The sequence below is a fragment of the Lepisosteus oculatus genome, chromosome 10, assembly GCF_040954835.1.
Source record: "Lepisosteus oculatus isolate fLepOcu1 chromosome 10, fLepOcu1.hap2, whole genome shotgun sequence".
Lineage (NCBI taxonomy): Eukaryota > Metazoa > Chordata > Actinopteri > Semionotiformes > Lepisosteidae > Lepisosteus > Lepisosteus oculatus.
In genome coordinates, this window is record NC_090705.1 from 36,483,744 (window position 1) to 36,499,440 (window position 15,697).

Here is a 15,697-nt window from a genome sequence, read left to right on the forward strand (position 1 = left end):
ACTTACTGGGATGGGCTCCATCTCCCCGTAGCTCCCTGAGCTGGATGAAGCAGTTAGAAAATGGATAGAAGGATGGATATTTTCCATGGCTTGTTAATATTATGAGAAGTATTATGCTTTCCACAGATAATATTTATGGATATTTCTTAATAAAAATATTGTCCTAAACCTTAAATTCTGCTCACATTTTATTCGGTTATCTGAATGTAAAATCCAGTTAAATGCCATATTATATTTGATACTTAGATTTTAAATTCATGTAATTTTAACAGCACTTCAGTTACGTTACAATATGTATTAACAGCCCATGTCTCAATAAAACTTGCATTTCTAATTTTCTAATATTTCCCAACAACTGATTAAAACGTTGAATTTTAAATTACTACTGACTACTTCTTACTGTATGTTATAAAGGACATGTAAACTCTAAATAAATTTTAGATGCATAGGAACAATACCCATCCATTTTCTAGCCATTTTATCCTATTCTTGGTCATGGGGAAGCAAGAGGTACGAGGCAGGGTACAATCTGGATGGGACACCAGTCCATTGCAGGGCACACACAGACGCGTTGTCACTCTCATCTAGAGACAGTTTTCCCAGAAGACACCTACTGTACCAGTTTGTCTTTGGACTGTGGAGGAAACCGGAGCACCTGGAGAAAACCCACAAGAACACGGGGAGAACATACAAACTCCATGCAGAATGAACCCCGGGTCTGGAATTGAACCTATGGCCCCAGTGCTAAAAATGGCAGAAATGCTTACCTCTGGTTTACAATGTCACCGAGGAGTAACAAGGCTGATGAAAATATACTGTAGCACATGTGATAAACTACAATATAAAAGCATTGTAATCTGAAGGATAATAATTGGTTTGGGTTGTCATAAAACACCTCCGAAACATATTCTTTTGTATGCTTTCCCAACTTGTCAGTTGTCTAAAAACAGTATAACAAAGGATATTTTGTATAAAATATTCCAAAATAAATCATGCTCAAATCTAACACCCTCTTCCCTGCTGCACTAGATATCTAAAAACTGAAACTGCAGATATTCACATTGACGTTGAGCTTTGCTCACTGGTTGTCAATGTGGTATCTGATCAGAAGAATGAGACTTCACTGCCTCACTGCCAAGCCACTGGTCAGAAGTAAGTCTTTCTTACTTCTGCATTGTAGTGTTGGAAAAAATAAAGAGTTAAATATTTTTTTCTACAGCTCAAGAAGCTTTTGCAAAATCTCCTTTGCGGTTGTGGTGTTTCCAGATTAGAGGAGCTTTACTGTTCAGGTCAAATAGTTGGGGTCATTCAGGGGCTCAATCCTCTGGCACCTCAGCTTGATTACTCCTTTAGCTTAACAAATGACCTCATTCCCCATCTGCTTGAATGAGTGGAGGCTGTGTGCAATTCTGTGGTTGCCTTGCTCTTGAAACTGATGAGTAAAATATGCAGTTGGCTTTTTTGTTACCTTCAGTTTGTTTACGTACACGTAAGAGTATTGTTGCTATGTTTGCTAGGTTTAAGCAACAGATCATGAAATAAAGCAGCAACAGAATGATTTTAGTCAGTAATTCACCAGATATGAATTTTCATCATATCTAAGATCTTCCAGTCTGTAAAAGTACTACCCTTTTTTCACAGCTAAAAATATTAAACTCAGTGCAACCTAGCGTAGTATAACTCATAAAAGACATTTTAATTCAATATACGCACTCTACATATGCAGTTTATATTGTACTGTATGTCTCCTTTAAAATATAACTGGTCATATATGTTTTAGTATGAAAAGCTTTTTCCTTTAAAAACAAACCTGATTTGAACTTTTACTTCAATGGTATAAAATAATTTGGGGTTTTGTTTTGTATCTTGTTAGTCAAATAATGTGAAAGAAAAAGCAGTTTAGATTAGTTATTCCTGTTATTCCCAATTAATCTACTCCAAACAAGAATAAAGGGCCCAGTTTTGCCCTTTTGATAAATTTGTGTTATGACTTTTCTCTGTTTTCCAAATTTGTTTTGTTGCTGATCATCCTTCTTTCTCCTCTGTGACTGCATGAGCCTAATGTTACTGCCACTGTTGTTTCACCATACTGCTGCCAGAGCTGTTGTGTCATCCTCAGAATAAAGTCATAGTTTTTATTTTTATAGGCCCCCCTCAATGCAAGGACCAGGCTACCCCATAAGTAATGTCTTCTGTATCAAGAGGTGCTACTCTAGAATGTCATCTTGTCTATTCTCATTAAATCTAGTTTAATTATGTATCAACAAATCACATATAATTTTCACCTCCTTCAGCTGCTGTTCCCCAGTTCTTAAGATGCTGTTCATCTTCTCAGTACTTCTCGGTACAACACTTCACACTGTCAGTTTGCACTCTGAGGTTAATTTTTCAGTGATACACCTATATTTATCAAACATTTCTAGTAAGAGGTACTTGAAATACTCTAATCAAGTGTTTGTAAATGTATCAGTTAATTTGTAAAATATATTTCAAATGTATAAGCTCATATATTAAAGCAAGAAGGTTTATTATGTATTAGTATTTTTATTGGTCTGTATATACCACCAAGTTAGGTTAGAACAGTAAAAATAACTAACATATGTAAAATAAAAATAATTTGGTTTAAAATACATTTACATATTTAGAAGCTTGTATATTGTAAGTTATCTACATCATATAATTTCTTGATATACAATACAGAAGCTGAAATACAAAAATAGTCTATTTTTTGTCTTTTTATATTAAAATTATTTTTGATTTGAGGCTCGGGCATTGTCAATCCATTTTATGATAGCTGAAGAAATACTGTAAGTGTGGGTTTAAGTGTCTGCAGTACTTTCACAGCTTTCAATGGATCCAACTCCAATAGGCTAATTCCTCTGAATCATTTGTGAATAGATTTCACACTTTTTAATAGAATGTAATAAATGGTGAAATAAACAGATGCTACAAGCAAGCAGACAACCACCTTACTTTCACAATTTATTTCATTTTCTCTCCTGTATATCCAGTATAGTTCTGTCACACAGTACTGCTCTGGGCAAGAGCATGGAACAGTGATTGGGGTTTCACACTTAAGACTGGAACATGTGGGTTCAAATCCCAGAGGAGACACTGCTTTGGTATCTTTGAGCTACATACTTCACTAGATATCTATGATAGTAAAATACCCAGCTGTGTATGTACAGTAACTTGTCTCTCCTGCAATACTGTATTTTATAAAGCATGTTATTATCATTATTATCTGCACTTAAAAAAGTAAAGTGTTAATAACTGATTTTACCAGCTTGATAAAAACAAACATTCCTTTGGCATGAGGTTAACTTTTTTTTGTAAAGGCATAACTCAAGTGATTTTCAGAAAGAAGAAACGAACCACAAGCTAATTTTGTCACAATTCTGTATATTTCTATGGAAATATTTTAGAACATAGCGATGACTCATTTATTTGTTTGGCTCACCACCTCTGTTGCCTTCACCTTGTAGAGCCCCTTGTCAAGGGTGAAGACAAATGTGGGTGGCACTTTGTCTTGCCTGATGGCATTAGTTCAGCTGTTTCATTCACACCCACTGTAATTCACAAGTAAATTCATGGTCAGGTTAGGGACGTAACATATACCTCTAACATCTGAAGGACAGGGCAACACATGAGCATAAATTTACCTGAAAAATGCTATTGTGTCAATAAACTGTGAAAGAAACACTGCACTTCACTGAGTTGAACTATCTGAAGTGGAGTAAATTCCCTAAAGCCCTCTCTTGTATTAAAAATTAAAATGGTTTTATTTAGCATTCCTTTGTGAATACTGTTTGAATTCAAAACTATTTAAATATTAACATATTGGAAAAGGTAATTGAAATATGAACTTTTTTTATTAGAGCTAATGCTGTTTTTTTTTTGTTTAAATCCCAATCAGGCCTTCGCCCAAAAAGAACTCTGCGGATGGTAATGTGGACTGGGGAAGAGCAGGGAGGCATTGGAGCGAATCAGTACTACAACCTTCACAAGGCAAGTTCATTTTGACATCGCCCTGCATTATACCAGTTTTCATCCCAAGTGTTTTAGGAGGACTACAGAGGGAGACAGTGCTCAAACTGTCAATATCCATTCTGCATGTACAGGTAGAACTGTGGGGTTAAACAGTTAAATAATAGGGTGAAATCTACATAGGTCTGATTAAACGTTAGAATTTATCTAGAGCACCAAGGTTAGAATCCCTTTTCTAGTTTTCCAATTATTTTTTCCAGTTTCATACAAACTCTCTCTGTGAAGCGACCAGGATGTTATTGACCTACGAAATTGTCCTTCCATCTCATCCATCGTGTTTTGGAACTTTTTCCAACCAGCCCCTGGCCTCACAATGGTATCCCTAACCATCCCTACCCAGAGGCTCAGCTGTGATGTAAAACCTGTTCTAGGTAGTGTCTTGGTGCCTTCCACTTCTTAATGATTGACCTCACAACTCTCAGTGACATACTTTATCATGAGTGTTTGAAATGTTATACCCTTCACCTGATCTATCCCTTTGTCCAATCTTATCCCTGAGTTGTTTTGAAAGCTCCTTTGTCTTATGGTTCAATCTTTGCTTGAAATCCACTACCTGGCTGAGGGATCTTATAGAGATTGGTGAATGTATGTGGAAGTTATGTGAACATAATACTGCATGCGGACAGGGAACACTTTTGTGTAGCCCATTACAAGAAATTTATGTAAATTAGGGTTGCCACAGTTAGTTTTTAATACATATTCAAGTATGACTTTTACATTTTTCTTTCTTTTTTTTGTGTTTTGCTTTGTTCGTGTGGAGTAAGTTGAGTTTCTAACACAAATTAATTGGTACATCAAACAGTCACGACTGCAAGCTTTAAAGCAACAAAATGTGAAAACTAATAAAATAAAGGGTCTGCATACTTTTAAAAAGCATTGTGGTTAATGTATATGGAATTATAACATGTCAAGATACATACTGTTTGAAAGCAATTAAGATTAGATAATGTTTGAATATATACTGTAAATTTAGGAATTTAGTTAGAGATGAAAAGGAATACACTAGAAATACCATCTTTCTGGATCACAGATGTCTGTCTCTTTGTACTGTGAGTCCCAATAACCTGAGATGAAGAAGTTTGTAAATATGAATTCTTTATACTCTTTTGAAGATGACTGAAACATGTCTGCCTGAAGCCTATAACATTTCTCTGTGAAAGCCTCATTACACATCATAACCAGCCTGAACCAACTAAATTGATTGTGTTCAATCCTAGCACATACTGTATATAGCCTTTTAGGTGATTTATTGAAACTGTGTCTGGATATTGGATTATGAAAAACAAACACGCTGCACTTCGATAATAGCCATTTCAAAGACAAATGAGGGCAATATTTTATATGCAGTATATTAAATAGAAGAAATGTGCCATGATTCAGCCAAATAATGGGATTTGTCACTGTGCAAGCTGGAAGAAGGCAAAATGGAAGATTGATTGCTCTGTGTTTGCCACTAAGAAATAAACACAATTTAATGTTCATATTGTTTTCTAGCACCTGAGAGCATTTGTGGCACTTGATAGCATGATATCAGAGAGAATTTCTACTGATTGTTTCAGTAGAAATTAAAAGACTTTAAAAGTTTTGCACATTGATGCGTGTCACCTGTAATGGATTAGTCATGGTTTCTCCTAACCTTTTTTTTTTTATTAAAGCAGCATTAATCAATTTCAGAACATATTCACATACAGTAGCATATACTGTACTTCTGAAAAAAAAATGCAACAACCCTCTTAAAGATAACCAGTTAATTATTATTTTTTTATTTTGAAAGAAGGTGAAGATTTTATTTTACTTACTGCCCAGAATTCTGGCTGTTGTGTTACTACAGTACTGTAGGCTGGGGAATCGATATAACATTTTTCTAATGTGAAAATGAAAATAATTGAATTTCTGTCTGAAGTGAAGTTAAATGTGATTACCTTATTAGGTGACATGTCAATCACAGTTAAATTATTGTGCTGAATAAATAAATAACTGCTTAATTGGTGTAAAGATGCAAGCTTCAGGACTTTAGCTATTGAATAGCCAGAAGTGTTTAATATACTGTAGAGTATATTCGTGTTTGTAATGAAGTTTATCTGATAAAGTATTTCACTCTAAAAGCACCTTGAACTCAACAATTTAAAGAAGAATTAAGAAATATTTTTTCAATTAAGAAATATAGATTTATTTCAGTCATCTGAAGCTTTTTGCCTTGAAGTGATAAAATTCTAGTTAAAGCAAAGCTTAAAATAAGTAATTGAAAAGCTCTGAGTCTACTAAACCACATGAAATGTGTTTGGAAATTAAACCAATCCAAACCACCATGCTTGTAAATATACAGATGTTTTTTTTTATAGAAACATTTTTTAAATAGTATCCAACATTCCCAATTTCTTCACAAAAAACACAAATACCAAAAATACCAAAGAATATTTTTTTCTTAGAAACATTCAATATTTAAATTGTTTACAAATGCAACTTTACATATGTTGGTGTAAATTTTTAAATCCCTCAAGTACAGTCTTAAAGGTGAAATTGCTGCCCAATGTAAAATGTTTATATATTAGAGTTTGGAAAGTGAAGGAAATCTGTAACTGGTTATCCTGTGTAAAACATACTTAGCTATCCAGGTCGTGTTCTGGTAATGATTTTAATAAAAACACAAATATTGATGCTTTAACTGTTTTATGTATTTAAATACTACATAATACATGTTTTCTCTTTGCGATATGCATTGTACACCAGAGCTTCTTTAATACTCTGGTTCTTTCCACATTCCAAAAATGTACTGGTAGGTTAGGAGGCTTCTGGGAAAATTGGCCCTGGGTGTGAGTCTGTACAGTATTTGTGTCTGTGTGTGGCCCTGTGTTGGACTGCCATCACATCTAGGGTGAACCACGTCTTGCACTCCTTGCTTGCCAGGTTAGGCTCCAAAATCCCCTACAATCCTGAACTGGAATAAGTGGTTTGAAAATGGATGGGTGGACTTTGCTTCTCATGCCTTCTGGAGTCTGTATGTTTTTTCTTTGTTAACCTATATGATTCAAAAATGGATTAAAACCATTAGTGATTTATTATCTTGTGATATATATATATTTTTAAATAAGGAAACTAATCCAATCTTTTTGCAAGAAAAATCTATCTGTATGATGCATAGTAGTTAAATTATTCTGTGCTAGGACCTCAAGGTTATTTTTTGTAATGGATCAGTTAGGATAAGTTATCATTCATACAAACCCAAAAGGATGTTAAGTTGATTTCATTAGGACTTATGTTCTGGGAGAAACTTTCACCATAATTATTATACAGTACTTCCTGATTTGTATTATCATTCTCCATAATGCCTTGGTGCCCTGTAAGTTAAAGAGAAGCTTAATTAAAAGCGTGTTTTAACATTTACTTTATTCTGCTTACTACGACGATGTCATATTTTTTACATTTTCTTCAGATTCCCAAAATAATAATCAGTAGGTACTGTAGGTATAGGAGAACTGTGGAATGTTCCAAAACATTAAGCTCAAGGCCACAATTCTGAAGGTTTTTTTTTATTTAAAACGATCAAGTGTCATGATATTGAGAGACATAGTGAATCACCTAGTGTCAATAGTGTGCATTGTCAGTGATTAAGTCACCCCCCGCAAAAAATATAATGGTAGGTAGTACTATATTCATTACTGTGTGCTATTATCAGAAGTGCAATTGTACATTGATTGACAAACCTATGTCAAATTTTACTACCATGCTGACTTATCACTGAGAACGTTCTGTAGGAAAATAAATCTTTGCCAGCATGAAAACAAGATGTGCATGGCTTGCCAAGATTTCAGGCAAATACTGTGGACTCCAGTGATTCATTCTGAAACAGCATTGTCTAAAAAAAAAACAGAAACTATTTAGCAACGACTAACAGGCTCTCTTTAACCTTGCAATAACCTTATTTGCACAAAAACCTCCTCTCTTCATTCCAGTTTAATGTGAAGAACCTCACACCCTCTATGACCATAAATACCCAAAACCTTTACATTCGTGCCCAAAATACATCCAGGTCAATTTGAATGCCAGTCTTGAGTGACTAGTGTGGTTTTATATTATATTCCTTTTCTATTGTGTAAAATATACATATACTTCAAATATACAAAAATTGATATGTTGTGTGTGCTATTGTGTGATCCATCTTCATTGAATGATATCATAAGCTTACAAAGACTTCTTAAAAACTCCTAAATTGCAAGAATTGATATTCTTGGTGAAAACTGATGTCATTTGGAAGGCAGTTGGTGTACCTGGCCATATTGCACTCCTGTGGAGAATGCAGCTGAAACCATTTGGCTAAGAGTCCTGAAAAATCAGTCAGCCTTTTCGTGTGGTCTTCCTGTTTATTACAACCACATGGCATTTATACCCCTATTCAAAGAAACTCATTATGCCATAGCTGTCATTCCCAAGGACAGGAATTCATATGTTTTTTAACCTTTTCTCTAGCAGCAGTCAGCTAATTGAACAAGTAATAGTAATGTAACTTCCACTTAGTGTCAAATGTTTGTAAATATGTGTACCTCCTTTATTCCAAAATGATTTGATGTACAGTTACAAATACACAATATTGAAGTCATATTTATTGACAAGTGACATGATATCCTATTACAATACATTACAATTTCTGAACCACATAAAATTGTTTAAAACATTTAAAGACTTATTTAATACTGAATGGCTGCAGTTTAAAGTATTTTTTAATTATTTTACATTGGTGTATCATGCTTGTTAACAAAAATATGAGTTTTGTTAGTATTCCGAACAGATTTGATGAGATTTCAGAAATATTGTACCTTACCAGGATCTAAAAGATTTTATCTTCTCTGAGGAACTCTATTTTCAAATAAAGAAAAGGCATTTTCAGACTATGACTCTTGAGGTTTGTTGCACTGGGCTTCCATGTTTTATTTCTTTAAATAGTACGAATGCAGATGTGGCTTCTGTATGATTACATATTTGTTTTTATAATGGTCAACATGCAGTATTTGATATGTACTGTGTAATAAGAATTAAATATAATGATAGGATCGAAACACTTTTCATTTTCCAAGGTCTTAGTGTAGTGCTTTCTTTTAATATGCAACTGATTCAAAATGAAATGTGGACTTTTGCTCTGTTGAGCTGTTTTACATTTTAAGGACAGTACTGACACATATTTGTCTTTATAGATTACGTTTATGTCAGTGTGGAATAAAGTAAAAAGATAATCTCCTTGTCTGGTCATTTGGTTTGGAAAAACTAGCCTTATTAATGTTCATGGTCAGTTTATCATTTTGAGAGGTTCTTTTTGTTCAGAAGTCTATCCAGCCAAATAAATGGGAACCTTGAGATTCCACCAGCAAAAAAATGAATAATAGCTCATATAAGTCTTGAGAATAAAGTGGCCTGTGAAAGGAAGCTGGCTACTGTATATTCAAATTTAACATTTAAACTGATGAGATAGCTAACATTCTAATTAGTCCCTGTAACATCCAGGTATACAGTACACGTTTGAACAAAAAGATTACTGGCTTAAATGTATTTTTCAATTGCTGCAGTTCATGTTCAAAGATCCAGAGGAGCACCATCTTTGTTGCATCTTGGTGTTTATATTTATAGTATATATGGTATTCTAGGTGAATTATCATTTTCAAATCTTTCCCTGGCTGTATGGATCGTAATGATCCAGTATAGTAACAGGGAAGCTATACTCTGAAAGGCGCTGTCCCATGGATGAGTTGTAAAACAAAGGTCCTGACTCTCTGTGATCATTAAAAATCTCAGGGTGTTTCTTGAAAAGAGTAAGGGTGTTACCCTGGCATCCTGGTCAAATCTCCAGTTGGCCTTTACCAATCATGGCCTCCTAATAATCCTCATCTGTGAATTGGCTTCATTACACCGCTCTCCTCCCCACTGATAGTTGGTGTGTGGTGAGTGTACTGGCTCTTCAGTATCTGAAAATAATCCGTTAAAGAGCATATATTTGATCATAATGTGATACTGCATATGAATGTTTCTTAAAAATGCTAAATGAGGACTTGCTCACAGAATACTTTTTTAAAGAAAAAAAGTATGAGTGCATACAGTATGTCATTAGATTGCTATTACAAGTATCTACAGTAACAACCACATTCTGTATTTTTTTGCCCTGTCTTTTTCCATCCATCTCTTATTTAAAACGTGCAGATTAATCTCTGTTTTCACCACCAAATGCATGACTTCAATTCAGCTCTATGCTGTTTACAGCATTATAGAAATTACTCTCTATAAGGAGGCTCTTGGTAGAGGGGTGACAGGGTACAACTAAAAATGGACCTAGAGATTTATGAGAAAACTGTAAGAAACATTTTTCCTTCTCTCTGCCCATTGTTTCTTTCCTGCCCTAAAGTCTGTTTTTTTTTTTAAATAGTTGGCCATGTACATGCATAGCAAACAAGAGCAGTCAACATTACAATTTTGGCACTAACTGTTCTGGGATTAAACCCAATCTCATATTTGTCTAGACAGAATTAAAAGAAACTGTCATGCTCTCTTCAGATATGAGCCGAAAACCAGAAATTACAAAGAGCCAGCTTCAGCCAGAGTTAATGTCCCCAGAAGGGAGAATTATAATGTGTCTATTTTCAGCTGGTTGCTGAATTGAATTTTTAAACTGAAGCACTGGGAAAATCTCCTGGCTCTGTATTCAAAATGCTTATATGCTTAATTCTCAATGGGATATAGGTAACTAAGTGTTAAGAATACACAGCTGCATTTTCAAAAAAATATCCTTAAACCCCACAATGTCAGGAGTTAACAGTAGGTAGTGTTAACTCTTTTGAAACCAAAAGTTTGTGAGGAAACTACTTTTGAAAGACAGGCATAAATGGCAGTTAACAAAGAAAGATTTAGTTCCATCATGAGCAAATCATTGTCAACATTGCCATAGATGTTGGTTCATTAAATTTAATTTTGTTTCTGTAATGTCCCACAGTTGACTTAAGCCCTGTCTTTAATGGACAGTCCATTGAAGAGTGCAAAGTCTTTATATAATTATTTTTGGATTCTTGTGCTCAGATTCCTTCTGAAATTTTCATATCTGATGTCATTTTGTCTGTTTCTTTTTGTATGCAGGTGAACATCTCAAATTTTGACCTAGTAATGGAATCTGACACTGGCACCTTTACTCCCCTTGGAATTGAGTTTACTGGTAACGGTGAATCCAGGGCAATCATGAAGGAGGTCATGAAACTGCTCCAGCCCATTAATGTCACTGAACTAGCTGACCGCGGGGAGGGAACTGACATTAACATGTGGATGGAAGCTGGTGTACCAGGTAGGACAGAATAACTTAAAAAAAAAGATGTTGTTCAGACTATTCCACATATCTGCGAGGACGATGCGGAAGATGAAAAAATGTCTTGCTGAACTCGTATTGGCAAGCAAAGCAAAGAATAATGTTGTTTCCTTAAAGCACAGCTCTGAAGAATAGGCATTTTGTAATGCTTCTTATACCTCATGGACTGCCTCATAAGTTGTGTTAGTCAAAAAGACATACTTAGCATGAATATATCCACACCTTAACACAGAATGCTTCCCCACTGTCCATGTGCTCAAGACTGGCACACACTCTCCATGTGATATGATCTACTAACTAAAGATCATGAGGTACATGAGGTGGTGCCTTTTAAACATCATCGAATTAAGTTTCACTGAATTATATAGGGAGAGTCAACTTGAGCTATATCATTTTTAAAGGAGCAGTCTATAGTAATAATTTCATTTTTTATACTTAACTGTGTTAACTGTTATATTAACTCTTCTAGAAAGTCTGGAAGTAAGAATGATTATTTAATTCAGAATCACCTGCTAATTTTTCACAATACTCTACAATGAATAACAGAAGGTTATTTGGGGTCAATTTTGGAAGTTTGAAGTGTGAGTTTGAGAGGAAAAAAAACTCTAGGAGTGGAATCTGATCCTAATGAAAATGCAGACATAAAGATTGATCCAGGGGTCCACAGCAGGAACTATGGTTCCACTGGAAGGGATGTGCTGCCTGTGATATAAATAAATAGCTTCCTGAATGAATGGGTATTGGAAAATGATATTTATGTACTGTAGTCATCAAGGTTTATTTAATAGATTAAAACATCCAGAGGTGTCTACATCAAAGAAAACAATTATAATCCAATAATCTGAGTTGTAATGATTAAGTAATCCTTTTTTATGGGACTTCCTGTTGCTTGCAACTAAGATAACATCTTACCACATCCAGGTCACACTGTTCTTTAGATATGTATATGTTACGGTGCCCTTTATCCTATAGGGGCATCTACAGTATCCTCTTAAGATCATGAGTGATAAAACCTAGAAAGAAGTTGCTTACATCACAAGACCCAAATGTAGACACCCTACTTTTGTGATGACCCATAAGGTGAACTGCCTTTAATGTTCTCTCTGTAGGATTTTACAGCGAATTGCCTCAGGTTCTCTGTAAAAAACAATTTCTTTGCTCATGTTATATCTATCTCTGCCACTCTGGGGAACATTCATTCTCTTGAATTCACAATTGGTGTGGTTCAAAACTGCAGAATCTTGTTTTTTTTTCATTGTTCTGGCAGTGAGAGTCACAGTATTTCTCTCCGCTAGTCAGTTTTGTGGAAATAGTTTTTAAATTTTGTTAATGCTTCTTGAATTCTGAATTTGACTGAATTTACATGTACTTAAATGGTTGGGGGTTCACAGATTATTGGATAATTCAGCATGTTTGTTGTGCCTTTTGGAATCTGATCACATTTCATCCTGAATACTCTCAAATGATGTCAAGCAGTAACTCTGTTGGTTACTGATATTCTATTACATACAGATGCGGCCATTCGGAATGCATGTCAAAACTCTTGTCCACAGCAAGGTATCTGTGCCATACCATGGTACAATTCAACATGCTGAATTTATTTTTCACTAAACAAAGATTGATAGGTGGCGCTTGTGGTGTATTAAATGTTAGTGAAACAGTAGCTTTATTTAATCTATTGTGCATCAGTATAGGCTGTATAGGCCGCAAAGGAACAAGTAAAGTTTTATTCCATGCAGAGAAAATGAAGAAAAAACACAACATTTCGGCTCTGGGGCCTTCTTCAAGTTATTCCCACTGACTTAAGTAACAGTAACGGTGTATATAAACAATAAATAAAATGACTGATGTTTTAATTGCTTGCAGAGAAAGTGAAACCAAATGGTGTTTGGTATACTGCGGCACTTTTTGTGGTTTACTGCTCGACACTTTGTACACATTAAATGACTGCATCTGTACTGTACTGTATGTTCCGTTCTCAGGGAGTAGTTTGTATTTTATGGCTATGTTCTTTAAATCAATTCAGTCATTTATTTCAAAGATTTCAAAATTAACATTACAAGGCCATTTTGCTGTCTTGCACAGTCAATAAAACAGACTGGAGTTTTTAGATTTTCTTTTACAGACCTCTGCTTTTTACACTTCTCTACCAGCTTCTCCTTCATTTGGACACTCTTTCTCTCCTGTTCTGTGTCCATGCTCACCTACAGTACTATTGATTGTGCTTTACAATACAGTATATCCTGGCTACCTTTCCCTCTCTCCGTAACACATTGAGAAGGGTCTACAGCTGAAATGTGTTTACGTTTCCTACTTTTCAGTGTGGAATTAAACTTTACTTGTTCCTATATTATTATCATTGGTGTAAACAACTAAAACTTTTTTTTTGTTAGTGATGGTGAGACATAATAGAATCAATTCATACTTTTTGTCACTCGGCACTCCTGCATATTTCCTCTCCACTATGTGGATTTCATAAGGCTTAAATTTTTAGAATTTCTATCCTTATTATAGAAGGAGACTGTGATGAAATTTATAATTAGGCTTTTCATATTTTTTTTCTGCAATTGATCTGGCGTCATGTCCAGTGCATATCCCGTGGTGCTTGTGGGGATAGGATCTGCCTCCTCCATGATCCTTTGTTGGATAAAGCAGTTAGAAAACGGATGGATAGATAATTCTATTTACCACAACAATGGATGAATCCAGTATTTATTTTTTAAGGAATTACAGTAACTTCTGTCTTTCATTGCTTCTTTATCAGGTGAGGCAATAAATGTGTGAATTGCCGTTTATGGATCTTTGAATTTTGGTACACTCAGAAATGTTTCATTTAACAGTACATTTTAAAATATTCATGATTAGTTAATAAAATCCCTAATTATCCATATTCCAATTGAATAACTTTAGCAATTATCACATTCCACCATTTAGCTGATGTTTTTATTCAAGACAATTTAAAATACTTTATAGGGTCCATTCATACTATTTTGGGTAAAGCAAAGTTAAAGACCCAGACATGTAAATAAAAAGTCTTCACTTAAAATGCAGACAGCATAACATAAAATGTGTTATAATCTCTTTTTAAGCACCAATTATAAATACAAAACAACAAAAGAGATAGTTTAACATACTGACTCATCAGTTATGTAGTCATTTGTAACATGGTTAAGAATTTTGCAATAAAATATTATACAAAATATTTTTCCTCCATCTACATGGAGCACATTTCTACCAAATTCTTTATTTCTGCCCTCTGTGTTAACTGATAATACCAACATTTATCATCAATTCTAGAAATAGAAGGCAACTTTGGAAAAAGTGATAGCAGTACCAGCATTTTTATTGAGAACACTCCTACTACTCTCTCTATACTGTATATATTATTAAACCTGGGATTTCACCCATTCCCTTTAGTATACAGTAGCTCAACCCTCAAAGGAGGCAATAAGGAAAAGTGTATAATATTTGGTGCAGACTATGGTATTCTTATGGCTGCAATCATTTCCAGATATTGTTTTATTGGTAAAATGTAAAGGTACTGTACAACCCAAAACACATCTTTTCTAAAAGTAACATTAGAAGTATTAACAAATATGGAATCTAACATCCAGGTATTAATATTTAATATTTTATGTCACTGGGGATGAATTTTGCATTCCACCAGAGCATTTGCATGTTAGTAAGTGATTCAGTAAGGAATCCTTAAAAGCCATTGGATTATTTTATATGCTTCAGATATGCTGAATTATATTTCTGGGCAGATGGTAAATCATACATGGATATAATATTTATTAATCAGTAATATTTTGTTTTGTAATTGTCTTTAACAACCAGTAGTTCTAAAAGTTTGAAAATTCATTAAATAGGAATCTTTAAAAATGTTATTTCAGCCATTCTGTTATTTCAGAAACTCTTCAAAGAAAGGATCTTTCCTTGCACAATCAACAGTTTGTTTTCTTCGGGAGATTTAGGGAACATAATACAGGAAGTAGCTGTCATGTATGGAAAAAACATTAAGTCACTATCCAGGCACTATAATTAGGCCTTAGGGAAAATCTAAAACTGCAGAAATTATTTCAGATGCCTGTAAGACTCAGGAGGTGGTCTGTCTGTTTGTCATTGAAAGCTTTGGATCCGACTCTTGGTCTGACCAATGATATAGAATGAAAGTAACTTTAGAATGTTGGGATTGATGCCACATGAAAGTCGTACTGTTTTAGGTTTCTTATAATGAAAAATTATATATTGGAAAATATCTAGCTATCAGTATAAGTTCCTTATTGATAAGTACAATTTTAATCTGTTTATGAA

At 34.4% G+C, this 15,697-nt stretch overlaps 1 protein-coding gene across 3 annotated transcripts in view; it reads left to right on the plus strand.

The window, feature by feature from the left end:
• The window catches only part of LOC102688390 (carboxypeptidase Q), a 141,784-nt gene that overhangs the window by 108,224 nt on the left and 17,863 nt on the right, over positions 1 to 15,697 (plus strand). For all 3 annotated transcript variants that reach the window (XM_015357085.2, XM_015357086.2, XM_006635645.3), the window contains 2 exons: positions 3,917 to 4,008; positions 11,161 to 11,362. In XM_015357085.2, coding sequence (XP_015212571.2) covers positions 3,917 to 4,008; positions 11,161 to 11,362 — 294 coding nt within the window. The remainder of the gene's footprint in view (positions 1 to 3,916; positions 4,009 to 11,160; positions 11,363 to 15,697) is intronic.